Genomic DNA, 27,432 nt, shown 5'->3' on the forward strand with positions numbered 1-27,432 from the left:
GGTAGCAGGGAATGGAGAGAGGCCCTCGCGGGGCAGGTGAAGGTGCAGCGCCCGTGGACGGCAAAGCCACAAGGCTAAGTAACATCGCTGCAAACATGAAACCCAAACTACAATAATAATAAAAAATCAATTTAAATTAAATGGGTTTTATTTGTTTTGGTTTGGGGGCCACACCTGGCAGTGCCCAGGCCTGACTCCTGGCTCTGTGCTCAGAGGTTGTTCCTGGTGGGCTCTGGGAGCCACAAGTGGTTCTGGGCATCTAAGCTGGTCGGTACATGCAAGGCAGAGGCTCTCCTGCTGTACTCTCTCTCTCCGGGCCAAGTCACACAAGGTTTGAAAAAAATCCAGTTTGGATGGTGAAGTGACGGAGAACACGGCAGTGTGCAGGGCCTCGCTCAGTACGTGGCCGGCCCCGGGCTCAATTCCCGGCACCCCATACGGTCCCTGAGCCCCCAGGAGTGACCCCAGAGCACAGAGCCAGGAGTCAGTCCTGAGCACAGCTGGGTCTGGCCTCACAACACAAAGAACACAAACAATAAAAACTATTTTTGAAAGAAAAATAACGAAACTTGCCCTACTCAATGACTAATCACCTAAATGCAGTCTTGAGGTGAACAACAGGATGACAGTGATACACCTTGGAACTAGCAGCTTTCCTTCCTATACAAGATGGTTCCAATAACAAAATCTCTTTCCAACACTGCATTTAAGAGGATGCATACAAACCCGATGGCATGACAAGTCCTGCATGATTGTTACTTTTTGTTCTGTTTTTGGGCCTTTGTGGGCCACGCCTCAGGTGCTCACTGAATCTGTGCAGGTGGTGGTCAGAGGAGGTCAGTCTCTGCGCTCTCAGCCCCGCCCGGCTGTCTGAAGGGCACAGCGTGCGGGGCTCAGTGCTACTGCAGGGCCATTTTCGCTGGGAAACGCTGTGAGAGCCTGCTGTATTTTTCTCCTTTCTGCAGTGACCCTGCTGTTGGCCCGAGGGGCCCAGGAAGGCACTGACCTGCTGCCCCATGTCGATCCTCGTGAAGCTGAAGGTGTTCAGGTGGGCACTGGCCCCCCGCACGGCCGGCTCGATGGTCTCTCGAAACAACTTCTCTATGAACTGGCAGATAAACGGCCACATATGCTTTACGGTCTAGAGAGAAGAAAAACTCTCGTCAAACAAAATGTAAAAAAAAAAAAAAAAAAAAGGACTATGTCACATACTTGAGTCATCACAAAAGACTGTGCCTGGATAGTTTGCCAACATTTCTTAAAAATAAGAGGAGGTTCTTTTCTTTTTTTTTTTAAATTTTTAAATATATTTTTAAAATTTTATCTTAAGCTTCTATTTTTTTGAATTGTGTCTGTTGAATGGAATTTAAAACATTTTTAGTACCAGTAGTTTTTTTAGGGTTGGAGCAATAGCACTGCAGGCAGCAGGGAGCGCGTTTGCCTTGCACGCAGCCGACCTGGGTTCGATTCCTCTGTTCCTTTTGAAGAGCCCAGCAAGCTACGGAGAGTATCCCGTCTGCACGACAGAGCCTAGCAAGCTCCCCATGGTGTATTCAATATGCCAGAAACCAGTAACAAGTCTCTTAATGGAGACATTACTGGTGTCCACTCGAGCAAATGGATGAACAACGGGAGGACAGTGCAACAGCGCTATTTTAAGCATGCAGTTTACAGGACTGTAATTGGTTTGGCTTCGTATGTGAAACTTCCAATATCACACCCCCCACCAGAGTGTCCATCCCACCCTCATTCTCCGAGAGCTTCTCTTTGTAATCCAAGATTATTTCTGCTAAAAATTCTGCTTAAGTGTATTAGCACATTTATGTAATAAATGTTAAGAAAATTAAGAGCCCCCTGGTTTCTACACATTGCTAACACCTCTAAAATCACATAGATCTTAACAGCCAGGATTCCCTCCGAATGAAGGGCTGACTTTCAGAGCAGCAAGACAACCACTATCTGCGAGTTTTACTACACAGCTCTCATGAAAGATGAATATAAAGATGAGAGAGACCTGCTTCAAGATCTACTGACAAAAAAAAAAGGAAGAAAGAAAAGAAAACCTCCTTCAAAATATCATCATGAGTGGTTACTGGGTTTCGTGACATCTATTTCCCTGTTAATAATAATGTTTCCAAGATTTTGTTTATGATTATCACAATGTTGATGTAAACACAAGCCAACTGGGAAGGCTCAAGGCCGAAGCCGCGGGCACCTCGCAGGCGGGACACAGTCTCTGCGCTGGAGGAGAGTGTGTGTTGGTCAGGAAGTCCTGCTTCAGAACAGCAGTCGGCCCACTCAAGTCCGAGGAGGTTCTGAATCCTCTCCACGCTCAAATTCCCAAACATGGAAAGCTGGTATCTCATCTTCCAATCCCGAGAATCTCTGGAATGCGGAATTTCTATTCTTACCTTATTTAGCCATTCTGCTCTCTCGGTGTCTGGAAAATGAACCTGGAAGGAAAACACAAGCACAGGCCTTAGTCATGCCCGGCAGTCGCAAGCAAGACGCCTCAGCCCTGCGTCTCCTCTCCCCGTGCCATGTCCGTGTGCACACGGGCGTCTCTCCCACCCAAGCTGGAGCTCGGGGAAAGTGCTCTGCGCCCCACGGCCACCTCGCCGCCTGAGACACTCAGGGCTGCCCCCCAGGCTCTGCCCTGGGAACAATTTCTCTCCTCCAAGTCAGAACTGGCACCGCACACGCCACAAACAGCCCACGCCCCCAAACGCACACCGTTCCTCCCTGCCGGCCCGGCCCATCGCCCACTCATTCACAGCGCTCGAAGTAACGCCAGCCAAGGAACAAGCCAGCGATGAACAGGTTCGAAGACGCCTGCTGGGAAAAGGTTTCCAGCACCCCTGCAGGGCAGGGCTGGTGCTGGTCTGGGAGGCCCCTGCCCTAGTTCCAGCGCCCCCTCCCCAGAGGGACGTGACCCAGGCTGCGGGCTCCTCACACAGTCCGTCGCTCTGCAGCCCGGGAGTTGCGCTGGCGCCACACAGGCAGGCTTGGTCCGCGGCGGCCGCACTCTGCAGCCAAGGAGAGACAGGCCCGAGCGCCTGCCAGCCTTCCACAGGCGACAGCCGCCTTCTCATCCCTTCATCTCCCAGATGCCCGAATGACGGCCGTGGCCCTTCTACCCTGACCGCTGAGTGGCCGAGGTGCCACTTGGAAGCTGCCGTGCCTGCACTGGACCCTGCAGGGCACAGAGTGTGTCCCCGGGGCCCACGGTGGGGCAGGCGCCCATCAGGCAGCACTCCAGGGGCCTCGGCCACAGTTCTGAAGCCATGAGGTGGGGGCATGGGGGCGATAAGCTGTCCCTCCCCTCCTCTGCGGCTGTGTGGCAGGGTCACGGCCTGAGAGAGGCCCAGTCACTGCACCTGTGCAGAGCCCGCCTGACCACAGGAAGGGCCCAGTGCTCTGCTGCCTCTCCCACCTCCCAGGTCCTTTGCTGTTTAAACTCTGAAAACCCACCTGCAGGCACCTGGCGCTCGCCTCACTCAGGGGAGCTATGCGGATCCCGGACCCAGGGCCCAGGTATGTGTGGGAACCCACTGGCTCAACACCGCGGATCTGCAAAGGAACGTGGGCATCCACCAGGCCACCGGTCCACGGAAGCAGAAAGGTCAGGTCAGCGGCACAGACTAAACAGACATTCTGGAGGCACCATGGCTGCCCCGGGGAGCCGGGAAGAGAGTGGCTGAGCCCTTGGCCCCTGTGGCTGCAGGGTGGGGACTGCCACGAGTGTGCCTGCTGGGGGCGGGGCGGGGCTTCCTACAAACACACAGGGGTGCAGCGGCAACAAGAGCCAGAGCAGCTGCCCTGCCCCTGACCGCCAGGGCGCCAACAGTGCTGTGGGGAGTGAGCCCATGCACACAGGCTGGGCAGAGGAGAAGGAACCATACCTTCAGCTGACCAAGGCGCCCAGTAAACAGCCAGAGGAGAAGCCGTGCTGAAAGGCGATCTTCCCGGGTGAAAGGCTACGGTTAAAGGCACAGTTCTGGAACAGCCAGAGCTCCGGTGTGCAAGCCCAGGAGTGCATGACAGGCAAAGTGCCCAGCCGGCACAGCGGTCAAAGGCACCTACTCGCCCTGCACGCAGCCGGTCCGGGTTCAATCTCCGCCATTCCATAGGACCCCCTGGGCCTGCCAGGAGTGATTCCTGAGCACCGCTGGGCGTGGCCCCCACCAAAAAAGATGTGAAGACTGTCCCCAGTACTGTGTCCTCTAAGTCTATGGGCCATTACAAACAACGATGGTGTGACCAGGCCGACAGTGCCTGGCCCACTCGGCATTCCCCACGGCACCCAGCAATTCCATCCCAGGGGTCAAGACAGGCGGACAATGTGTGCATCCATCCGCACAGCTCCGCTCCCTCCCAGCGAAGACCAGGAGAGCCACCGACGGCACAGCCACCAGGCCGGGCGCACACGGTGGGACTGTGCAAGAAGGCGGAGAAAAAGGACCGAGCGATCACTCCAGAACCCACTTTTAACTGAAAGTACAAGATGCAGACAAGCACAGGCAACTAACTGGCTTCCACTGCGCTCTCAAAATCTCTCTCTCTCTCTCTCTCTCTCTCTCTCTCTCTCTCTCTCTCTCGCACACACACACACACACACACACACACACACACACACACACACACCAAACAAGTCAGCACCCTCTACCGCCTCAAGACTGAGTCCTGCAGAGATGCCAAAATGCTGGAAGGCATTTTAGGTACACCAGCCTGCAGGCTGCGCCCCTGGGGTCTCCTCTGGGTGGGTGGGCAGCCCTCCTTGCCCGTATGGCCCTGGCATCCACACCTACATCCACACCTCTGCCATGCACACTGACTGCCCAGTCAGAGCTTCTGGAGTTCCGGAACACTCAGCTTCATTCACGGCCACACAGCACCTCAAATTCTCCAACACGAACACCCCAGGCCGAGCACTCCGGATCAGACGGGAGAGAAACCCAGAAGCAACTCTGCTCCGTCAACAAAACAGTGGCCCAGACGCCCTGCAGGCAGCAGCTCAGGAACCCTCAGACAAGGACTCCGTGCTGGCTGTCCCCACGGGACACAATTTTCACAAATTTTCTTTTACTGAAATATCTTTTGATAATGATACTAACCGTTCAGTTGTAACAACCAATATAAAATAAGTTATTTTGTACCTGCTAAGGGGGTGGACCAGGGGAGTGGCTCTGGGGACAGTGGTGGGGGAAGGTCAGCCTGGTGGGCAGAGCTGGAACGCCGAATGCCTGAACGACTGCTTAGACCACTGAGTTTCAGTAAGGCGGAGGACGGAATAAAGCAAGCCAGGGCGCGGGATGGCTGCGGGTGGCAGCCCCCAACCCCTGTGGAGCCGCGGGCCACAGCACTGTCCCCTGCAGCATGAGTCACTGAGGTCAGGGGCCCCCACCTGAGGGCAGGACCCCCGCTGCCCCGCCCAGCCCAATAGCCCCGCGGACACCCAGCCTGGCTCCTTCCAGCAGTGGGGACCCCCTGAGGCAGAACACAGGGTTTAATTCACTTACTGGGTCCCAAGTATGGGTTCTTATGTTTTCCAGTCAGCACCAAGCATTAAGTTCATACTTTATATTTTCTATTAAACATTCAAATTCCATAAGGCGCCTGTCTTCTGAAATCACAAGAAAGTACACTTGTTAACCTAAGAACGCCAAAACCTCACTTGTGCAGGATACAAAAAAGACAGTGGGGGATAACAAGAGCCTGGAGGCAGTAGAAATGAGAAGAGAACTGGCCGCCGCAGGGACTAGCACTGGGGAAGGGGCCACTACAGTGACAGAGGGAAGTGGTCACTACAGCCAGGCCTGCTGCCGGAAGGATGGTGGTCACACACACGACACACGACAGTAACAGTACTGGAAAGCCTAGTGACAGCAGGGGGGGAGGAAGAAAGAGGCCGCCAGAGGCAGGCGTGGGTGGAGGGACACTGGGCGCTTTGGCTGGCGGCCGGGCTGATACAGGAACACTGCACACCAGGGACAATCATGAGAAACTTCGTAACTCTGAAACTCACACTGGTCAGCCTCGTGGAACACAGCGGGTCACTTCTCAAAACCAAGGCACGAACCAAGGATCACCCTGCAGGTCCACGGCCTGGCTTCTACCCCAAGGGCCTCCAACCACTATTTCGAAACGACATTTGCCCTCCTGGGTTCACTGCAGCAGTATTCACACCAGCCAAGGTCTGGACAGAACCCAGGGCCCAAGCACAAAACTGGCACTTACACACAATGACACTCAGCTGCAGGAAAGGGAGAGGCGGGGGTGGGGCTGGCGGGAAGTCTGGAGGGGGAGGGGGCCACGCTCTCTCCCCCCACGTGTGGACTGGAGAGAAACACCGTGTCGAGTCACAACTGAACAGTGGTAATGGCCCGAGCCCTGGACTACAGGACAGGTGGGGTACCCGGAGACCGGTGTTGGGGGGGTCACGGTGCAACCGGGCGTGAAGCCAAGCTCTATTACCAACAAAAGCGTAAATCACGGGCAGTGCCCACAGAAAGACTGGGGAGTGAAATTGTTCCAACTCCTTAGAACGCTGCCCCCAAGGCCACGGCTGGCCACGGCGCTCACGCCAACCTGGCTGAGTCACGGCGGGACGCTCCACGCAGGGGTGCCAGCAGTGACGTGCCATGCCAGGGACGCAGCTTCACACGCATGGCACGTCCCCACACTGTGCAGGTGCAGGCTCTGACGGGGCCTGGGTCTGACTCCAGAGCACCTCCGGGGGCGACCCAAGCACAGAGCCTGGAGGGTCCCTGAGCAGCCCAGGGGAGCCCCGCCACCCCCACCCAAGCTCTTCTGTGAAGTCATATGCATTTACAAGGACACATTAAAATGTTTCCAAGTCACAGGGAGGCGATGGAGCTTCACAGTCTCCACCGTCTCTATCCGCTCCCACTTTTTTACTTGTTTTTTGGAGGTGAGGATCAAACCCTGGGCCGAACATACGCAAGGCGTTTGCTCTCCTGGCTCAGTTCCATTTCTAAACAATAACTGGCTCTAGAATAATGCAAAGATAGAGTTTTTATAAGTCGTATTTGTTTACGTTGGAACATCTTTAGAAACAAGACTCTTACAAGCCAAGTCTATCTAAATTTGACTTTGAAAGCCTTATTTCCGGTGCTCCAGGTTTTAAAGGCACAGTGTAATTGTACTGAAGCACATTTCTGACTAAATTATACCCTGCACAAAATGCCGCGCATGAGAATCTTCACGTCTCTCCTGTTGCTTCTGTGTCTGCAGTAACGAGCACACCCTGCTCACCTGGCGGCAAGGAGCTGTTACCTCTCCCCAACACAAAGCCCAGAGCTGCAGACATCATGGCAAACCCCTCCTTGTTTGCCAGCAGGCACCAGCAAAGAAACACGGCAGGGAGGGATGAACCCGGACTGTTCTGCATTGTCACAACCGTTCTGGGCCATGCACACGTGTGATCCATGCACAAGGAAGATCCCACGTACATACGCATGATCCTGAACACGCAGGCAGATTCTGTGTATACACGTGATCCCGAGCATGCAGGCACATTTGGCGTACACACGTGTGATTCTGAGCACATGGGCAGATTCCACTTACACACATGTGATCCCAAGTGGGCAGGTCGATTCCGTGTAAACATGCGCGATCCGGAAGTGTGTGGGCAGATTTCGTGTACACACGTGTGATCCCAGGCATGCGGGAAGATTCCATGTACACACGCGAGATTCCGAGCACGTGGGCAGATTCCATGTACACACGTGTGATCCCTAGCTCACAGGCAGATTCTGTGCACACACATTACCCTTTCTGAAGAACAGGCTGTAGGAACCGTTTCTGGGGCAGTTCTTCTGGGTCTGGCCATTTGTTCGAATCCGAGAACCACAGCAGAGAGTCATAGCACTGGGGCAGTTGAAAGGAGAGGCTGGAGTGAAGCCAAACAGGGACTGTCAGCCAGCGAAGAGGCAGGTGTGCCCCAGCGGGGAGTGAGGAGACGGAGGAAGGCACTCCGGGCCACCAGCCTGAAGTGCCCGGCACACGGCCCCCTTCCCTCTCAGGCAGTGGGTGGCAGAGAGTCTGTGAAGACACACTAAGGTCAGCGCCAATTCTGGAGCTAATGGAGGGAGAGAACACCAGCTCAAGTGAACTGACGCACACGGTGAAAATCCACACCAGGTGAATGTTGGCTCCCGAGGCTCTCCGCACTTCCCAGCCCTTCACTTATAAAATTGTGTAACTATTTCAAAGTGCTGAAGGCAAGAATGTTCCCAAGTTAGAAAACTTTCTTCCTTCAGTTGAAATGTGCTTCTCAGAAATACATATTCATAAACATTTGCTTGTGTTCCACAAAACAGAATCTAAAGTAGCAAAAATATCTCAGAGGAAGACTAAGTTATCCAGGGAAACAGAAACATTTTCTGAGATGAAAAAGAAACGCATAAGCACAAGTTTCCTTTTTCACTGTTTTGGTCTGGGGTCACACCCAGCAATGCTCCCGGCTTACTCCTGTCTCTGTGCTCAGGGACCACTCCTGGTGGTGCTGGGGGACCACATGTGGTGCCATGGATCAAACCAGGGTTGACAGGTGCCAGGCGAGCACCTTAACCCCTGTACTAGCTCTCCAAAAGATTACCTTTCAACTTAAGAGAAAGGGAAAAATAAACAGAAATCCAAAACAACTCCATTGCATAAGTTAAATCATAAAATGTTTCAAATTACTACTATGATCCCCATTGTATGATTACTTATATTTATTATGTTTAAAAACCGCCCCCATAAAATCTTTTAATCTTTAAAAGGAACAAAGACATATTTTGGATTCTAATATGATGTTGACATTACCAAGGCTGTTTTGTTTAGAAAATAATCTAATCAAATAGACAAAGTCAGAACACTAACTGCATGCCAGGAACTCTAGACGCCAATCTTGTTTAATCCTCAAAACAACCTTTTAACAATTAGTGGCTCCAGAGAGATCATGAAAGGGACTCGCCAAGGAAGGGCCTTTGTCCTAAGTCGCAGAGCAGAGGGAACAGTGGCCCCAGGCCCTCCTTTGTAGTGCAGCCCACCTTGCTGAACCACACATACACACGGCTCAAACGTGCAGCTTATGGGACCCCCATTTCTGAGCATCAGCCAAGCAACAGGCGGTGTTTGGATTGAAAGCGACGGCTGCCGCGCTCAGACCGCTGTGCCCTGACACTCGGCGGAGTGCAGGAATGAGCACGGGCATGGACATATGCAAGGGCCCATGCGTGGGGCCAGAGGCAGTGCAGGGGACAGGGTCGAGGCGCTGCCTTGCACGCAGCTCACCCTGGGTCGAGTCCTCGGCGCCACATGTGGTTTCCTGAGCATCCCTGAACAGTCCCCAGGAAAAGCCCCTGACCCCTGCCGAGTATGACCCAAACCCGGGGGTGGAGGGAGGCGGTTAATGCCACGAGCACTAGCAGCGCTCAGACACGCAGCCAAGTTCCCCTTTATTTTACATGGGGGTAGAGACGGCTCGAGTGGTGATTGTCTGCCTGGCTCGTGGGGGGCCCAGTTCAACACCTCATACCGCCCACCCCACACTACCCCAAGCACAATCGGGTTCTAGTGTTAGCAGAGTGACCTGGTCCCCAAGCAGAGCTGTGCGTGGCCTTCACAAAAAATTTAAAAGTCTGCAAACCAAAAGCAGTTTTGTTTCCTCATCTGCAGTGAACACTGACATCACAATAACCTGAAAAATGAAAACCTGAGTAGACCTGGAATTTCTCTTCCACTGGGAGCGGCTGTTCGGGGGACGCTGCACACGTAGTAACTGCCTGAGCTAGAGCATCACCAACCAGCATCAAGGGCCCGGAGAGCACTGCCTAGGCATCTTGAAGTGTCCAGTACCGTCTTGTCTGCAGATGGGTTGGTTTTTAAGAAAAATGTACCAATGAGAAAAAGAGACAGTGAGAAAGTTAAAATCGCCCCCCCCCCCCCGAAGACTGGTTCATACACCAGGCCATCACAGGCAGCCCCAGGATCCGGGAGGCCGTTCACAGAGGTTCGAGTGAGGCAGGGGACAGCAGAGCCTTCCGCCTGGCGCCCACTGTTCTCAGCAGCTGTGCTCTTCCCCAGGTGGCGAGCAGAGACCCAGGTGCAGAGACTGCATGGCTCCATCGGTGGTGAAGAGAACCGTGTCGGAGACCGCCAGACTAACCAGTGCTCTTAGAGGTAAGTGCTCAGGGACAGCTGCTGCTCTGTCGCCTCAGTCTCTGACCTGAGACACGAGAACAGGCTGCCACAGGAGAGTGGCGTGGGCTGCGGACAGGGACGGGCCATGGAGGGCAGTGGGGCCCACGGGAGAGGCTGCTGGAAGTAGGTTTCTTTCTGCTTTACTACAAATAAACACTTTGTATCCCAGCTTATATCCTATGTTCTCGGGACTGTGTAAAGGTCTCTCGGGCAGAAAGACACTGCCAGCCTGAGAAACCCGCTCAGAGCGCACTCACCCTCAATAATCCACCTCCACCCCCGCTCGGAGCAAGTTCAGCCTCAATAATCCACACCCCTCATCCTTCGCTCAGAGCATGCTCACCCTCAATAATCACCCCACCCCATCCCCCACTCAGCGCACACTCACCTTCAATAATCCACCCCCAACCCCCACTTAGCGTATGCTCACCCTCAATAATCCACCCCCAGTTTTGCTTCCTAAATGGCCACTACTATTCTTATAGGGTGGGAAACAGTGAAGTAAAAAAAAAAGTTTTAAAAACCTGCTTATTCCAGCACACCTTCTTCTTGTTGTTTTGGGGCCACCCCCAGTGGTGCTCAGGGCTGACTCCTTGCTCTGTGCTCAGAGGCCTTGCCTGGTAGGGCTGCGGGACGCTAAGAAGAGCCTCATCAACCCAGTCTGCAAGTGCCCGGCATGCTGTCCTGCCTCTTGGTCCAGCTAACGGACTGTCTAAATGATCCGAAACAAATCTTGCTTCTAGTTCACTTGTGCACAAAATCAAAGCGAAGCTTCACACCTTTTCTGACTGTTGGTCCCCTCTGACCTTGTTTCCTTCCTCAGCTCCTGCCCCCGCCATCTACTGGTTGGCTCCTTAGCCTTACGGTGTGGCCCCCCACTTATACCACCTCACCTGTAACCCCCCTGGAATGTTTTGGGGACCGCGGGGCCCATAAGCCCATGGTGAGAAACTGCTTTATTTATTTTATTATTTTTGCTTTTTTGGGTCACACCCAGCCGATGCTCAGGGGTTCCTCCTGGCTCTGCACTCAGGAATCACTCCTGGCGGTGCTCGGGGGACCATAAGGGATGCTGGAATCGAACCCGGGTCGGCCAGGTAAGGCAAACGCCCTACCCACTGTGCTATTGCTCCAGCCCCGAGAAACACTGCTTTAAAGGGACTTTCCTGTCAGGCTTCTGTGATTTTGGGTGATGGAGCTGCTCTGTCAGAGACTTCATACATCCACTTCTTCAGAGAGTGAACACCAGGGCACACATGAAGTGACAGGAATGTGAGCCAGCAGGAAGAGTCAGCAGCAGCGTCAAACAGGGACACCTCGTGACCATGCCCCGCTGGACAGCCCTTCATCTAAGTAACAATGTCCAGAGATTTATAAGGTCTTACCTGTAGATTCATGGCCATGAATATCTTTCAACGACTTGATGCATACTTAAATAAAACTTTCAGCCTGTACACAGTAAGTGCCAGAAGGAAGAGCACAGCCCAGGGCGAAAGTCTGCGGAGTCAGCTCCACCCTGGAGTCAGCTCCACCCTGCCCGGACGCAGGGTCTCTCCCCAGGCAGCATTCCAGACGAGCAGGCTCTGGACAGAGCTGCACACTCACCACCACGCGCCCCTCCCGAGGCTGTGGGAGAGTGAGAAGAGGGAGGGGCAGGGCAGGGAGCACTCACGGAGGAACAACCTCCAGCACCGTGCTGGCGGCACCAGCGGCCCTGCAGTCACAAACTCACTACGTCAGAGCGGTTCCAGAAAAGTTTCTATGATGGTCTTCAGAGTCTGATTTTATTCACAGTCGCTCGGGTTCTAAATGTCCACACCTCGAGGAGAGCACCGCGAGGGCTGGGACAGGCGGCTGAGAGGCCAGCATGTGAGCACGCAACACGGCCCCACGCTCTGCAGTCTGCGACGGGCCACAGCCCTCGCCCGCTGTGCTCAGCTCCAGGGACAGCCCTGATGCTGAGCACCGAGAGCTGGCCCGGGCCGGGAGAGCTACCGGCAATCCCCTGTGCCTGCCCCGAGCCCAGGCGACAGGGTGCAGCCGGCCAGGACAGCGCAGCCTCAACGGGAAGGAAGCCTAAAATCTACTCACTTTTCCCTTTGATTACTTAATTTGTACACAATGCGAAAGAAACAGTTGATAATAAGGCCATTTAAAGCATCAGGGCGTCTTCCCTGAATACCAATATTGATCTTGACTGGCTCTCTGAGACCAATATTCAGTATATCACCTATTAGGCTTGCTCGTCACAAACTGAAATGGTGACACACAAAACCACCTTCGGTTTTCGTGTCACTGTGGCCATCTTGCAGGAGAAACGCCCTGCTCGCTCCCTCGATCCCTGCTTCCCAGACAAGAGGCTGGAAGACGACAAGGAGCTGCTAGGGTGGGTCTGGTGTGTGTGTGGGGGGGGGGGGGGGGGCGGCGGAGGTTAACAACATTTTGGTGCATCACTCGGTCAGATCCTGGACTCTTCCATTCTTCCTTGAATATCTGTGGTCTACTCATCATACATATGTAACTATATGCCGGAACCAGTAACAAAATGCGCCACTCTCCCAGAGTCTGAAGCTCACTCTCAAGGTTGCTTTTGTTTTTTTGAAATAATTTGTAGACATCCTAAGAGGTACAATAAAGATTCTGTGTAACTTTCTCTCAGTCTCCTCCAAATCAATTCCTCTTATTAGCTACAGAACAAATCAGCCAGGAGATGACGCAATATCTAACCCCCACCCCTCAGTCTACCTGTTCCCTATCTACTCTCTATCAACCAATCACCATCTGTCAACCCACCATCTGCCTGCCAATCCCCTCAATCCCCTATCCCTGCTCTCCACCATCTTCCCACACCCACCTGGTCTGTCTACTAACCAACGATCTACTTTCTACTGAACTCATGTCAGCCGTCAGAGGCTGCGACAATCACAGACCTGCGGCTGGTCCCGCTTCAGGGGTGCTGGGGGCAGGCAGGCCTGAAGAGACAGAACACGGATTCACAGCTGCCAAGGGCGGGCAGGGAGCCGGGAGGCCCAGGGAATGAGTTCTCACAGGTATGGAGTTCCTTGAGGATGAGAATAATCTGAAATAAGTTTTGATGGTGGTTCCATGACCCCATGAATTCTAAATGACTGATCTGGCATGTGAACTTTCTCAGTGTAGCTATAAAAATGAAAGGGTCTTTGGGCACAGCACATCTGCACCCTGCTGACCCACCCACATGTGGGTCTGACCCCGGCACTACCAAGTCAGTATAAAAGGGAGGACCAGGTGAGTCCCCGGTAGGACACGTGCCTTGCATGCGTGAGACCTGAGTTTGATGCTCAGCAGACAAATAAAAAAGAACTGAGTATCAGTGCCTAAAGTACAGATTGCCTTGCAATACTGCATTTATTTTAATCAGGTGTTTCCCAGAATAGTCATGGGACCAAACAAATTACTCAGAAGTCTAGTAGTAAATTAATACCCTGCTTCAGAGCTCCTGGTTACTGAATTAGCCATCAAAGACACAATACGCTTGACTCTCAGACGGAAGTTAATCCAGGGACTGAGGCAACTGCCTCCTACACGGTTGACCCCAGTTCAACCCCAGCACTGCATACAGTCCCCTGCATATACAGTTACCACCAGGAGTGATCCCTGAGCACTGCCAGGTGTGGCCAGAACAGCAACAACAAAAGGACTGGATCCAGCTTCGTCAAGGCAGCAGGAACAAGTCACACTAGTAACGGTCCAGTCATTTGAGTAGTTTAAACAAAACCACACTGCATATGGGTTGGAGAGATAGTACCAGGAGGTTAACGTGTGTGGCTGGCCTTGCATGGGGCCAGCCCCAATTCCGATCCCAGAAACCACATGATCCCCCAAACACTGCAGGGAGAGACCTCCTAGCAGAGAGGTCTGCAGGCTGCAGCTATGAACCACCCAGCCCCCCAAAAACCCTGTACGCTTTTCAGAACTGCAAAGTCTAGTGAGGCCATGAAGACAGCTTAACTGGCTGTTTGAATCTGCATGGCATATTTTACAACCCACATGTGCATTTCCTGACAAGACTCTGGCCTTGGTCTCGGCTACCCTGTGAAACACCGGCCCCTGTGGACGTGATCTACTCACGGTGTCCCTCTTGGCTGCTCTACCCCCGAGACCACCATGGAGGACCAGCCTTCGGCCTGTCCTCTGCAGAGCTTGCAGGACCTTACAGCTCACTTGCTGCACTCCCTTCCTCTGTAGCTGGAGACCCCTAACTCTGAGGGCCGCTCCCACCAGAGGCAGAAGGGGACACTCGGAGACCTAGAGCTCGGCAGACAAGCTGTGGGCAGGGATCGAGCCAACTCCCAGGTCCCCTGCCCTTCTCCCTAAGAGAGGCGAAGAGGCTGAGCCGTACTTACTCTCCTGGCTGGCCGTGCAAGCGGGCACTTCCAGAGTTAGCCTGGCTCACCGAGGGTGGTGGGAAAGGTAAGTCAGTGATGTGTCTCTACGGCCCTGTGCCTGAGAGCTCGGGCCTCCCGCCAACGGGCACTAACAATGCTGACAGACCAGCAGGAACATTCTCCTTCACCAGCTACCATGGAGGCCACACACACACCACCCGGGGAGAGGGCGGGTCGCACCTGGCTGCACTAGGGTCCCCGGCATTGCTCGAAGATGCTGCGGGCTGTGGGGGCTCGCATCAGGACTGGCTCTGCCCGTGGCTTTCCTCGGGTCACAGAGAAACGTTCTGTATACAACTGAACTAGAGAATCTGTCTGGCCCTTTCTCCTAAAGCGGAGTTTCCACTCCTGTTCTAGAGCTAACAGATACAGTATCTCTTCCTCTTCTACAGCAGATACAGTGTATCTTCCTCTTTCACAGAACAAGGTATTAGGATTCCCAAATGTATCTTTCCCTGGAAATGACACTGGATCCCAGCTCTGCAGCCAGACGGAACCAGTCCAACACCTGCTCACAGCCAGAGGGCCGCAAAGGCGGACTGGGCGAAGGCATCGGGGGCCACCAACACTGTGGCTGACTTCCCCCAGGGGAAAGGCACAGAGGTTGAGAACCCAGAGAAACGTGGCTCAGAAACACAAAAACCAGCTATGTGGATGGAAACCTCAAGAGACAAGAACAGGGTCCGGTCAGTGGAGGAATGTTGGTGCCTGAGGGGCTGAGACCCTTGGGAGGGGGAGGCTGAGGGAGCTGCTGGCTCCGTCATTCCCGGAGCATCTTCCGAACCCTGAAGCACTCACAGGAAGTGAGTCTGCTTCTGCGAGGCAGACGCACTGCACAAGCCCCCAGCACTGACAGCACACTCGGGGCGTGGGCCACCCAAGGCGGGAAGCAAATGCTGGACTGACGGGGCCTTGCCAAGAGGGCCGCAAGCAGATGGCAGCGCTTCTTGGCAGCCCGGCTGTCACACAGACCCTGCCCCAGGCAGCCTCTAAAGGAGGCAGCGCCCAGGGCAGGGAGAAACCAGGTGTTTCTGTCTGGCCCCGAGCCTGCGACTTCTTGGGAAACCTTCCCATCACGGTTACTCTGCAGCTGCCAACACATCTCACTACCGAAGTCAGGAGAAATGTGCGTGGTGCGCGACGAGGTGAAGAATGATCAGTGCTCACGCAGATGCACGTCAAGCCCACCCCGAGGTGCCGCCTCACACCCACCATCAAAGAGGCAGAGTGCTGGGAGAGACCAGAACCTTCTACGCTGCTGCTAAGAACGTGGAATTTTCTTTCTACAGTGCAGGTCTGGCACTTGGTCAGAAAGTCAGACCCAACATTTCCACTTCAAGGTGCTACCTCCCCAGAGCAGAGAGGTATCCAAACGAAACTTTGTGTGAATGGTCCCGAGTTCGATTCCTCTGCCCCTCTCGGAGAGCCCAGCAAGCTACCAAGAGTATCTTGTCTGCACAGCAAGGCCTGGCAAGCCACCCATGACGTATTCGATATGCCAAACACAATAACAAGTCTCACAATGAAGACGTTACCGGGCCTGCTCTGGCAAATTGATGACCAATGGGAGGTCAGTGACAGTGACAGGTCACACACGGTGACCAAAGCATGACCCTCCACAGGGCTAGGGAGACAGAGCAAGGGCTAAAGTGCTGCTTCCCTGCGCACAGGCGACCCCAGCGGCACCACACGGCGTCCCCAGGGACCGCCCAAGGAGCCCTAAATCCAATACAATCACGATCACGATCACGATCATCCTGTTGCTCATCAATTGCCTCGAGCAGGCACCAGTAACGTCTCCTTCATCCTACCCTGAGATTCTAAAAAGTGCCACATTCAAGGCTCTTTCAGGTTAGGAGAATGAGACCCACCACTGCTACTGGTATTTGGCAAATTGGGTACGCCACGGGGAGTTTGCCAGACTCTGCCATGAGGGCAGGTTACATTCGGTAGCCTGCCAGGTTGTCCGGAGTAAGAACAAGATAGTAAGATGTCCAATAAAATAAAATAAATACAGAAGCACTTCAAAGTTATCAAGCGATGAGAAGATGAACAAACTGGCCCACCCATACCACAGACAAGCATTCGGCCGCAAGAAGAAACACAACAGGGTGGAGACACTCGGGACGGGGCACCTGCCAGTGTGCAGGGCTCGAGGGGACCCCGGCTGCAGCGGGCCCCAACGGCCACGGAGAGTCACACCACCGGGCCAAGCAGCTGTGCTGAGGCAGCCCCTAGGGAAAACATGAACTATGCCACTGAATGCAGTCTTGAAGTCATCTGCCACACGAAGCCAGCCAGCCACACCAGGCCACACGCTGCAGGACCTACCTAGGCCAGAGACACAAGGCCACACGCTACAGGACCCACCTGCAGTCCTCGGGACAGGAAGTGGGTCAGGCCTTCTGCGGGGCAGAGAGAGGGAACTGGAGACTTATCACTAAAGGGAACAGAATTCTTCTGGGTGACGCTTTGGGACCAGGTAAACAGGATGGTCGGATGGCACTGTGAAGTCAAAAAATAAAACTATGGGGGCTGGAGTGATAGCACAGTGGGTAGGGCATTTGCCTTGCACGCAGCCATCCCAGCTTCAAATCCCAGCATCCCATATGGTCCCCTGAGCAGCACCAGGAGTAATTCCTGAGTGCAAAGCCAGGAGTAACCCCTGAGCATCGCCGGATGTGACCCCAAAAGCAAAAAATAAATAAATAAAATAAAACTAAACAGCATAGGGGGCTGAGCAATAGTACAGTGGGTCAGGCACTAGCCTTGTACACGGCTGACCCAGGTTCGATTCCCGACACCCCTTGTGGTCCCCTGAGCTTGCCAGGAGTGTCCCCTGAACAGAGTCAGGAGTAAGCCCTGAACACTGCTGAGTGTGGCCCCCAAACAAGCAAACGGACTAAACAGGTTTCTCATTTATTTGTATTTTTGTTTGGGGGGGGGCACCCCCAGCTGTGCTCAGGTATTAGTCCTGGCTCTGCACTCAGGAATCACTCCTGGCAGTGCTAGGGAGACAATATGGAGCCTGTGTAGAAAACCCAGGTCAGCCGCATGCCAGGCACGCAAGTGCCTACCTGCTTTCCTATCTCTGTCCCCTAAATAATGTCACTTAAAAGTCGATTTTGTTATTTCAACTTCCTTACAGTTTTAAAAAAGAAGCAGCAGAAATTACCTATCAAATTTGGAAGGAAACGAGGGAAAACCACGACTGCTAAGGACCCTGAAAGGACCATGCCGCCTGCTCCTGCTCCTGCCACTCAGAGAAGGCAGACCATGACGTGGGTGCCCAGGCTGGGGCTGAGGCCAAGGCAGGGAGCAAGACCGGATCTGGGACGTGAAAGTGTCTCCAGAGCCAGGAGGACACGTGGACCACCTGAGTCCGTAGTTCACCAACCCTAAGCACGAAGATGTTAGCAGCACAGCTAGAGGTGGGGACTCGGTATTAGTGACCATAAAGGGGTAAGAATTCCTTTATTGCCCCCCCAAATCAGGAGTTTATTGGAAAATAGAAGAGAAAGAAACTCCCCGCCGGGAAGGAACTTGGTGTGGGCCTGGTCCGGGACTCCGTTTTTCCGTAAATGAACACAAACTGAGGACGTCTGTTACCAGCTGACCAATATCAAAGTGAAGCTCTGCAAGCAGGAAGAAACAACCCCACCAGGAGCAGGAAAGCAGGAAGAGCCGGTGTTCCCCGTCCCATCTCCTCGCAAGGAGCAGTCTCAGGAGAGCCCGTCTTGCAGGACGCCTAGGGACACGACGGCCACAGCATGGAGCCCCCCTGCCCTCGCGTGCTGTCCCGCCAGTTCAGCCCAACACGGCCCAGGTCCTCCTCGGAGGGCGAGGCTAGGACAGAGAGCACCGATGCCCAGGTCCGGGCAGAGCCCCAGCTCAACTCTGACTCTCGGCAGGACTCTGCTGTCACATCAAAGTAACGGGATCTGAGCTCCCCCCGCAGGAGGGTTTGGTGCACCCACACAGTGCTGAGAAGCAGAGCAAGCATCGCCCGCTTCCTCCCACAGGGTCTGTCCGGGGGGGCCCCACCCTTGCTCAGCTGTCTACACACTTTTCCTCAGTTTCCCCTCCTTGCACCTGTCAGCAGCTGCCCCAGCTGGGGCTTGCTCAGACCCCACTGACCAGGCACACTGGCTGCATTTAAACGACATTTAAGAAATTTCTGAAAAAAGAAAAAAAAGAGAAATTTCTCTAAATCTTAGATCCAGCATTTGGAAGCAAAATGACTCCTCCCACCCTTCCCAGTGTTTCTTAGTAAGCGGCATTCTCTTGCCTTCTCCTGCTCACTCCTGCCCTAATCCGCCGCAGTGCTACTACTTCACACCCTTGGCTCAGAGCTCCTCTGGTTCTACTCCTTCAAGCCAGCAGCAGTGTGTTCAATCAATGGCCCTGTGCAGGCGGCAATCAAAACTCCTGCTGGGGTCAGAGCAATAGAAGGACATTTGCCTTGCACAAGGCCGAGCCGGATTCAGTCCCTGGCACCATATACGATCCCTGAGCCTGCCAGGAGTGATTCCTGAGCACAGAGCCCTGAGCACTACCGGGTGTGGCCCCAAAACAAAACAAAAACAAAAAAACAAACAACAACCAAAAAAGCCCTCTTGCTCACTCATTATGAAACTAGAACCTACACACACACCCTTTCCCCCACCGCCTTCAGACCCAGAACTGCCCCACCTCACTTCCTCCAACAAAACCACACCCAAACTCAGGCACTGAGTGAGATCAACACCTTCGTTGGATACTGGATAGACTTCAAGTCTTTGTGAAGGTGGAAAAAAAAGACTAGAAATTTTACCCTTGTTTTTATTTTGCACTACATTTTAGTTTCTGGTAAACACTTTCTAAACTAAACTTAGAAAGTGTTAAGGAATCTTGTGCAATCACTTGCTAGACACAGGAACATTTATAGCACAACTAAAATAAATTAACAACCTCAAATACAGTGACATCGCGGTATTATGTAACGACCTACAATCAGGCATAGAAACCAAACAAGAAATCAGTGGCCCAAGGTTCCAAGCACGTGACCCTCCAAGCACCTCTGCTGGTGCCGCAGCCCACCCACATGTAGACTAGCTCACGTCACAGGGGCACAAAGGGTCAGTGGCCCCACAAAGTCCCTACACATGTCACAGAACAAAACAGATCTAACTAAACGCCTTTACCGGGAGGGAACAAGCTCTGTGAAAAGAACAAAACAAGAGCACCGCTCAGATTCAGGAGCCTACCATCTCGATACTGGCACCTCAGAACGTGAGCACAGAATGTGCGTTCTCGCATGCATGTGGCTCAAAGCCATTTATCTCGAACACACCTTTGCTACTCTGGAAACCCTCCATTCTGTCAAGCCCCCAAATGCAGACAGAAAAAAACAAAAACAAAACCTCCAGCTCTGAAAATAGAGTAAGTCAAATCATTACAACTGACTGAGAAACAGGACACGCACTGTCAAAGCCCTAGAACGGTCCCTACCTAGCACTTATCCACAGGAGCAGGAAACAAGGAGCAGAGTGGAACTGCACATGCTACTGCTGTCAACGAAAGCAGAAACCAGCCAGCCAGCACAGGAAAGCACCGGCCCAGGGGAAGCGCAGCAAGCTGATACAAAGCCAGGACAGGCTTTAACAACGTTAACAATGTAAACTTCTTTATTATTGTTATAGGGGTATTCAAAGGAATTATAAAGAGGAATTACAAAGAACCATTGTTAAGGGGCGGGGTGGTGGGTGGTGCTTGGGGCTTAGTCCTGGCTCTAAGCTCAGGGTTCACTCCTCAGAGGACCACATGGGGAGCCAGGGATGGAACCTGGGTCATCGGTGGGCAAGGCGACCACTCTACCAGCTGCACTACTGCCGTGGCCCCTGTGGGGGACGCTCTCAAGTGTTGGTGATAACAAAGCTTTATAGCAGATCAATCTTGGCAACAACAAACAAATCACAGTGAAACAGAAACAAGCTCCAGCCCAGCGTAGCAGAGGGGCACGAGCTAAGAGGGTGACTCCAGGCAACGCCATCAAACTGGGGGACCAACTCTGACACAGAAGCACTTGACATTCCCATTCCTGCACTGGCCACAGTCCGGGCCCAAGCTCATGAAGAGGAGTGAACGGGGCAGGGAGTCCCGCAGGGTCAGTCTCAGGGGCTCCCACACACCCACAGCCAGAATCCTGGCCCTCAGCAGTGGGCCAGAGCCCGGGTCAGTGACCCCTGCCAGGGCTGCACCCAGGGGCCGCTGACAACACACGCCAGTGATCTCAGACAAGGACGACGGCCATCTCCAAGCCGTCCGCGTGGCTCTGAGTGCAAAGCACCCGATCCTCTTGCCCCCCTCTGGACCCCCCCACAGTGCTCGGCTGAAAGACCCTCACACTGTCTGGGACGGGAAAAGGTTTCTCTTCCAGAGGTGTCTGGACAAATCTGCACAGCTAACATCACACATAGCAGCCAGAATGAAACACTGCTCCAAAGTGAGACTTTCACTTAAAATGATCACACTAGCCTGGTGAGTTCAGAACAATTCAGCTCTCCCAGGACACCTGACAGACAGCTCAAATCAACAATCTCATCGGGTGAAGTGAGAAGAAACCTGAATATCTCAAATGAGTTTTATCTTTCTCACCACTAGCTATCTCTCAATCTTGTTTTTGGAAATCTGTCGACTGTCACTCAAAACAGCATGTGCTCCTGTAACAGATAATAGAGCAGTATAGTCTGACTTCTGAAGGTTAATGACACAATGTCCACGATGTGACTTAGGAGGACATCACCACTGCACACACTGCGTCCAAGCACATCATTCAAGATCAACAGAGTCGCCAAAATGTTCAGAATGACCGTCAGCAGTTAATGAGATTGCAGTTGACTCTCTTCTTATTTCTTCTTCAAAGCCTGAAATGTTCCACGATGATCACGAATCTTTCTCATAATAAGAAAAATGCCTTTGGAGCCAGTGTAGTAATGACAGAACAAAGAAAGCCACATGTTAAAAGCAGAAATATAAAGCAAACTTCATGAAATGAACAAGCAAAAGAATCGCATGTTTAGGGGCTGGATCAATAGCACAGCGGGTAGGGCGTTTGCCTTGCACGCAGCCGACCTAGGTTCAATTCCCAGCATCCCATATGGTCCCCCGAGCACCACCAGGAGTAACCAGGAGTAATTCCTGAGTGCATGAACCAGGAGTAACTCCTGTGCATCGCCGGGTGTGACCCAAAAAGCAAAAAAGAGAATCTCATGTTTAATTTCAATGACAGCTTTACAAGTAATAAAATAGCATGAGAAGGGCCTGAGAGACAGCTCTCACGTAGGGCACCTGCCTTGCACATAGCTGACCTGGGTTTGATCGCCAGCACCCTGTATAGTCCCCCACGTGAGAAGAGGAACCCCTGAATTCAGCCAGGAGCGAGGCCTGAGCACTGCCAGATGTGACCCCCGAACAAAACAAAACCAAAAGAAGGTCAAAACCAAAGAATTCTTTTTTATTCATAAAAGAATTTCCATACTGACCGCTCCTTTGGCCCGTGACTTCTCTGGGAGCAGCAGGTCCAAACCCAGAACTTCACAGCAGAGGGCTGCTGTGGCCGCCCAGCACACTGGCGGTCACTTCACTCTGACTCTTGAACCAGAAAGAGATTGCAGCCGCATCACTAAAGCCTTTGTGTTGGGTATGGGGGGCAGGAAAGCAGGTGAGGCTCGTGCCTTGTGTGAAGCCAACCCAGGCTCCATTCCTGACTTGGCAGAGTCGCCCGAGCGCAGAGCCAGGAGTAAGCCTGACCACTGCCAGGTAGGGCCCAAAATCCAGGAAAAAAATTATTTATTTTTATTAATGGCCATGATCCAGAGAGTCACAGATAAATCTCACAAGAGAGCCACAAGCTGCAGAGCTGCTTCGGATCCCAGAGTCACCTCCAGCGTATCACCCTGTTTAAAAATCTTGAGTCCCTGGGGCCGGAGCAATAGCACAGTGGGCAGGGCGTTTGCCTTGCACACAGCCAACATGGCCGACACCGGTTCGATTCCCAGCATCCCATATGGTCCCCCGAGCACCGCCAGGAGCGATCCCTGAGTGCATGAGCCTGAGCATCGCCGGGTGTGACACAAAACGCAAATCGAACTCGGGTCGCCATGTTGGCCGCTTGTAAGGCGAACACCCTACCGCTGTGCTATCGCTCCACGCAGTGCGTGTGTTCCAATCCTTCGAGTTATTTGCCTGGCCGGGGTCCTCAGAGCTTTAGATGCCGGGAGAAAATGTGTCTGCGGCAGCACTGTCATGGAAACATGAACTGCAGAAGTCCATAAATAGCACATTCTAGAATTAAGCTCTGATAGAATGTTTCGAGTATGGAACCAATCAATAGCATCTCAAAATCACATTTAATTATGTATGAACAACCCAAATCTAAGTTAAGAGTTAAATTTGGCTCCAAGATGACCAGACATCCAGGCTGTCTATTGTCATCCAAGTGAAATTCGATCACTGGGTCAGAGAGACAGCCCGGGAGTTGAGGTGTGGCTTTGCATGCGGCCAGCTCTGGTTCAGTCCCCAGCACCCCATATGATCCCCCAAGCGCCACCAGGAGTGACCCCTGAGCACAGGAGTAAGAACTGAGCACAGTCAGGCGTGGCCCCAAACGCAAAACAAAAAAACATGTAAGACAAATAAGGTCAAGGAAAAGGAAGCACACACTGCTTCTTCCCTCTATCGTCATTCATGGAGGGCTTAACGCTTTTTGTGAAGGCTCTGACCTCGGGTAGGCCAGCTGTTTGAAGCACTGACGGGAACCTGAATGCTGCCTGGCCCCCGGTGTGCCTGGGAAGGGAGAGGCGTAGTCCACCCCCCCCCCCCCCCAAGCCACAGCAGCACTGGGGCAGTGGAGGAGTGACCAGGACCCACTCCCTGTCTGGTCTGAGTGCCTGAGCTTGGAGCTGGTCATCGGATACAGCAGACGAAGGTAGTAAATGGCCAGTGGGGGGCCAGGGACGTGATTGTGGTGGGGTTTCTGCCTTGCAGGTATGAAGCTCTAGGTTCAAACTCCAGCACCACAAAGGGGGGGAAAAGTAAAGAAAACTAATTAAACTTTTGTTTCCGGGCCAGAAAGAGACCCAAAGGCTGAGCTGGTGCTTTGTGGGAAGGAGGCCTGAGCAGCCGGCCAGGGGCCCTCCCTGGGCATGAACCAGGAACACCCAGCACAGCCAAAGGTAGTCTCCTAACTAGTTCTGGTGGTTTGGGTGGTGGTTTTGTCTGTTTGTGGGCCACCCCAGACAACAGTCAGGGGTTACTCCTGGCTCTGCACTCAGGAATCACCTCTGGCAGGACTCGGGGATCAAACGTGGGTTGGCCGCGTGAAGGCGAGTGCCTCCCTCTGGGCCCTCTCCCCTGCCCCTCGCCACTCCTCATGGCTGTGGTACGTTGTGTCCGGCAACTCTTGGCGCAGTGCTCCGTCCTGGCAGTCTTGGGGACCTCGTGGAGCTGGAGATCAAAGCCTCCTGCATGCAGAGGATCCACACTCGCCTCGGAGCTGGCCTGGAAAGTGCATGTTTCGTTGATCTATTCCCCATTCCCCAAAGTGGAATTCCCACCCCTCTGAGGAGCTGGACCTATTCAGGGAAATAGCAGGGTGCCAATGGGGAGGTGTTTTCTCTTTATTCACTTTATTTGGTAGGTAGGGTAGGAGGGCTGGTTAATTTTTTTTCTGAAAGGAGGTGATATGTCAAATGTGTTTATTTATATCCTCTGATTCAGTTCTCAGCCAACATAAATTACATTTTGATCTGCAGTGAACTCTTCTGAGCATCCCAGAAAAACTATGGGAAAAAAATTTCCCCAGGAAAAGCTTGTACACAATAGCAGAAAATGGAAACTTTTCAACCTTTTTCTACCCACAGACTGGTGAAAGCAATAAATATTTCAGAGTGCACAGGCAGAAATAAAGAAGCATCATTTACAGGCTGGAGCAACAGTACAGCAGGTATAATCGGACAGCATCTGTCTTACCCAGGTCCGATCCCCGGCATCCCAAATGGTCCCCTGAGCCCTGCCAGGGTGATCCCTGAGCACATAGCCAGGAGTAAGCCTTGAGCATCGCCGGATGTGGCCCAAAACCAAAAACAAAAAAGAAACATCACCTATACGCAGAATATTTATAACAGTACCAGTGCATGACTCAGGCACACCCTGTGTTAGGCGGTGCAAGATTTCAGTGGCTGGCACTGGTCTGGAGCCTGGCTGTCGAAATCCAAGAGTGCAGAACAGATGAATAAGGACGGTGACTCTGCTCTTCTTCTCCATCATCACAGAGAAGGAGTATGAAAGACCAACTGTCAGAACAGTTGAGTAACGCTGTGAATGACAGTTTGGGTCTCTGTTTATTTGCAGCCAAATGATCAATATGCACTGACAATATTCAAAGGATCAGTACACGCTCTCTGAAAAACACTCAAAGCAGTTTTCCAGCTCGCTCTTCGGCCGTGCTCTCCCCAACCACGCATCTCGCTCACTGTCTCTGCTTTTCATGCTCTGGAGAAGCCTGTACTCTCGGGAGCACGCACCCCCTCTCTTCCTCTCCCTCGTATCTTTCTAAGGAAGTGTTTTAATAAAAACTATATTGCTGCACAAAATAACAAAAGCAATTTCCAAATAAAAAAAAGTAGTGGAAGAACATTCCTATTCGAATCTGTGGAAGCTTTTCAAGCACACTGTTTCGCCCAGGGGAGGAGCAGGCCTCGCTGGTCACCACCTCGTTTCAGTCCTCAGCACCTGAGTGAGCCCTGAGCACAGAGACAGGAGTCGGCCTGGAGCATTCCTGGGGGTGGTGGAACCTGCATCCACCACCAAAGAATACTCCACCCAACGTCTGATTTTGCAGGTCCCAGTCAACACAGGGTAGAGATATACAACAAAATGGACACCTGCTTTCATTGGCTGGCACCCAACAAACAAAACAGCAAACCGACAACAGGAAAGGGCCGGGCCTCAATCCATCAAGCCAAACTTGCCAAGGCTTTCCCTCTTTTATGGGGAAAAAAGAGAGTGAAAACCAAATAACACTGTCTGCACAATTACTACTTTCAATGAGTCACTTTTCATACCCAAGAGTCTTCACTTGAAACAATATATGTACTTTTCCATCAAAGTACTAAACCGTATCTCATTGTCCTGTCCAGCAAAAAGTTTTCCTCTCCTACAGGAAGTGCTGCAGGGGCAGTAAGGAGAAAAGGCAGGCAGACTTTCCTGCAGGCAGCAGTGGGGTCGCCACCTGAGGCCCCCACACCTCCAGCCACCCCTGAACACAGCCAGAATAGCCCTGAGCACTGTCTGTAGCCCACCAAAGAACGAACGGAAATAATGTAGCGCTGAACAAATCCCAAAGTGGGGTTAGGAGTGAGGCCCACAGTCTCCTCCTATGAACCACAGCAGTCAATCACACTCTTTAAAAATATATACAAATGTACCTCCTTCAAAGACCTAAGTAGGTAACTACCAAACTTATACTAACAATGACACCTTGGCTTTTGGTTCTGTTCGGGGGCCACAGCACTCAGGGCTTACTCCTGGCTGTGCACCAAGGATGGCTCCTGGAGGTACTCACAGAACTACATGGGGTGCCCTGCCTGCTGTACCATCTCCAGCCCTGAAATCCTAATTTTCTTTCATTTGCTCCCTAGCTATAGCAGAGCTGACACCTTTCTTGACAGTGTAATTTACTATTTATTACAAAAATAATACACAACTATATAACTCTTTTTAACAGGGGACTCTGGGGACCGGGAGGTGACTCAAAGAGCTGAACAGTGCTCTGCGCATGGGAGACTCAGGTTTGCTCCCTAGCCCGGATGGTTCCCAGAGCACTGACTCAGGAGAACCCCTAAACACAACCAGTGTGGTGGGCAAAAAAAAAAAAGCAATTTCAAAAATCTCTCTCAAACCCCATACTCCTAGAGTTTCCTGGATATAATCATTGTCAGGTTTCATGTGAAAACTTTCAGAAGTTTTCTAAGCAACACAGGCTTTTTAAGAAATATGTTTTGATAATGTGCACATAAAAAACTTGAAGTAAACAAGAATTTTGGAGTAAATGTAAGTCCCTTATTCTACAGATAAAAACTATAGCTCATCAGGGTTGCAATGATAGTACAGCGGGTAAGGCGTTTGCTTTGCATGTGGTGGACCCGGGTTCGATTCCCAGCATCCCATAAGGTCCCCTGAGCACCGCCAGGAGTAATTCCTGAGTGCAGAGCCAGGAGTAACCTCTGTGCATCGCAGGGTGTGACCAAAAAAAAAAACAAAACTAAAGCTCATCAACTCAAATCCCACGCAGAAGAAAATCCAAGTAACGGATCTTTGGCTAATCAGTCTTTTATTTTTACTTTTATTTATTTTAGAGTGGTCCTTCAATGTGGCAGCAAGTTATGTTTATTTACCATGTGAAAGTGTTCAGTTCACAAGGCTTCACCAGCAAATCTGCTGCAAACCACATTTTTGTTTTTTTTTTTTTCTTTTTGGGTCACATCCAGCAATGCATAGGGGTTACTCATGGTTCATGCACTCAGGAATCACTCCTGGCGGTGCTTGGGGGACCATATGGGATGCTGGGAATCGAACCCAGGTCAGGTCATGTGCAAGGCAAACACCCTACCTGCTATGCTATCATTCCATCCCCAAACCACGTTTTTATCGAATACCACCAATTCCTGAGGACTCCGGTCCTGATTCTGTCTGCTATCCCGGTAATGCATCTAATTTGGTTTTAGCTACTTCCTGCCATCATCTGATGTCTCAT

The 27,432-nt window shown here is 52.4% G+C and overlaps 1 protein-coding gene across 2 annotated transcripts in view; it reads right to left on the reverse strand.

The window, feature by feature from the left end:
• The window catches only part of ESYT2 (extended synaptotagmin 2), a 68,936-nt gene that overhangs the window by 39,747 nt on the left and 1,757 nt on the right, over window positions 1–27,432 (reverse strand). For both annotated transcript variants that reach the window (XM_056134789.1, XM_056134788.1), the window contains exons 2-3: window positions 2,412–2,453; window positions 1,007–1,141 (exon numbers count right to left, since the gene is read on the reverse strand). In XM_056134789.1, coding sequence (XP_055990764.1) covers window positions 1,007–1,141; window positions 2,412–2,453 — 177 coding nt within the window. The remainder of the gene's footprint in view (window positions 1–1,006; window positions 1,142–2,411; window positions 2,454–27,432) is intronic.

Source organism: Sorex fumeus, unplaced genomic scaffold, assembly GCF_029834395.1.
Source record: "Sorex fumeus unplaced genomic scaffold, SorFum_2.1 ptg000107l, whole genome shotgun sequence".
Classification (NCBI taxonomy): Eukaryota; Metazoa; Chordata; class Mammalia; order Eulipotyphla; family Soricidae; genus Sorex; species Sorex fumeus.